A 2,001-nucleotide genomic window follows, 5' to 3' on the forward strand; every position below is an offset into this window, starting at 1 on the left:
CGCGCGAGGGGGCGTGTCTGAGCAGACGTCTAGAGACGCCCGCTCAGATCTAGAGAGCTCCGGGCCGGCCGGTTTTCTACTACGGCCGGCCCGGAGGCAGTTAACCGGAGAAGAAGCTGGTGAAGCAGATCTCTGCTTCATCAGCTTCTTTGGGGTCTCTAGGTGACATTAGAGGTCTAATAGACCCCTAATGTCCCCATAAAGAGGACCTGTCACTGTATCTGTGCTAGCATATAGGGGGCTTGTTAGGCCTGTATGTAATAAAGTTAAGTGTTAGAAAAAAAACAAAATTTAATTAACACAAAAATATTTTTTAAAGTCCCCCGCACCCACGTACATGCACCAACAAATGCAAACATGCGTCAGGTGTGCCAATGTGCAAAAACGATGAGCATTTTGGGTATGGTAGTTTTTTGGGGGGGGAGGGGGCGATTTCACAGGACCAGGCAAATTTAAGGCTTGACGTGTTTGGTATCCATTTACCCGACGTGACCAAAGAAATGTAGCAGAATACATTTTGGTAGGGATGCACCAATACTGTTTTTTCGGTATCTAGTACGAGTAAGTACGAATACCGACATTTATATCATCGATACCGGTACTTCTGCTACCATGGAGCCGGCTTCCCGGGCAATCAGGAAGCTGGGGGGCGGGTCATTACCTGATTGACTGGGAAGGCAGCTCCATGCTGTTTGGCCTGATCGATGCTGATTGGTCATACCCCGCCGCCCGACTTCCTGATTGGCCAGAAAGCCGGCTCCATCTTCCCTCACAGCACTGCCGGTCAGAGGAAATCTTCCTCTAACGGGAAGTTCCGGTATCGGAGGTAAGTATCGGGGCATTTGGGCGAGCGCGAGTACTAGCAGCGAATACTCGGTATCGGCACCAATACTAGTAGCGGTGCATCCTTAGTATGGCCAAAATATATGAAGAGTGATTATTTATTGGCAATGTTTCATAACACAATGCAGGGAAAGCAGTTTGTTTGTTCGGCATTTTCAATACTTTTTTTTCTTTTATATAGTAAAGAATACCCCCCCTCCCCCCCAAGTGGTGATTAAATACCACCAAAAGAAAGCTCTATCTGTCCCAAAAGAATGGTATAAAATTCATTATGGTACAGCGTAGCATGACGGAATAAATGTCAGTCAAAGTACCGCAGCGCTGAATACTGAAAAATGGCCGAGACAGGAAGGGGGCGTAACACCGCGGGCTTCAAGGGGTTAATAAAAATGGCGGTGTATGTCCGGAGCGCCGTGCTTCCCCTGCACTGCTTCTCCCACGGGTAACGCAGGCTTCAGAAGGAGAACACAGAAGATAGAACCCGGGCCAGATTGTTTTATTTCCACTTCTCTCATTCCTCCGCAGGATCCAAAGCAGCAAACCATCTACGACCTGTTCCAGCGCTCTTTCTCGCAGGACGGGGGGGCGGATGACGCGGATGAAGCGCTCTTACTCCAGGCGTGCGAGGAAGTGGACTCGGGAGCGCTGTGTGAAAGTGCGCCGAAGAAAAGGAAGATTGAGGATTTCTTCTGAAGCCGACCGATCGGAGTTGTCGCTCTTATGTACAGTGTTGTTTGTACGAAGAATGTTTTATATCGTAGAATATTTGTTCTAATATGTCAGAATTAAAGCCGGAAGTTTACTCTGTTTATATTTTCGCCTTCTCTGGTTCTTAATTTCCTCCCTCAGCAACATACTAATATAATAATAATAATAATTAAAAAAAAGTTTCCTTTTTCATTACATTCCTTATTTTAGATCCCATCATGACATCACTGGGTCTCTGTAGTTTCCTGAAGACATCACAGCACCCTGCCTCAGTACTACATTCAAGAGCCCTCTGATGCAAGCAGTGGCTGGTTCTGGGGAGGAGTTATGCAAATATCAATATGCCTTGATGGGTGGGCGTTCCTAAGCGGGCTGTATTTTCCCTACTCACACAGTCACATGACTGTATCTGTTTTAAGTGCAAAAAAAAGTACCGAATATCCCAAGCAG

At 46.8% G+C, this 2,001-nt stretch overlaps 1 protein-coding gene across 1 annotated transcript in view; it reads left to right on the forward strand.

Annotated features, from left to right (window-relative positions):
• The window catches only part of SMARCAL1 (SWI/SNF related, matrix associated, actin dependent regulator of chromatin, subfamily a like 1), a 44,540-nt gene extending 42,895 nt beyond the window's left edge, over positions 1-1,645 (forward strand). The window contains exon 17 of the mRNA XM_018552552.1: positions 1,369-1,645. Coding sequence (XP_018408054.1) covers positions 1,369-1,536 — 168 coding nt within the window. The 3' untranslated portion in view covers positions 1,537-1,645. The remainder of the gene's footprint in view (positions 1-1,368) is intronic.
• The last annotated feature ends 356 nt before the right edge of the window (positions 1,646-2,001 follow it).

Source organism: Nanorana parkeri, unplaced genomic scaffold, assembly GCF_000935625.1.
Source record: "Nanorana parkeri isolate BGI_ZX_2015 unplaced genomic scaffold, ASM93562v1 scaffold92, whole genome shotgun sequence".
Classification (NCBI taxonomy): domain Eukaryota; kingdom Metazoa; phylum Chordata; class Amphibia; order Anura; family Dicroglossidae; genus Nanorana; species Nanorana parkeri.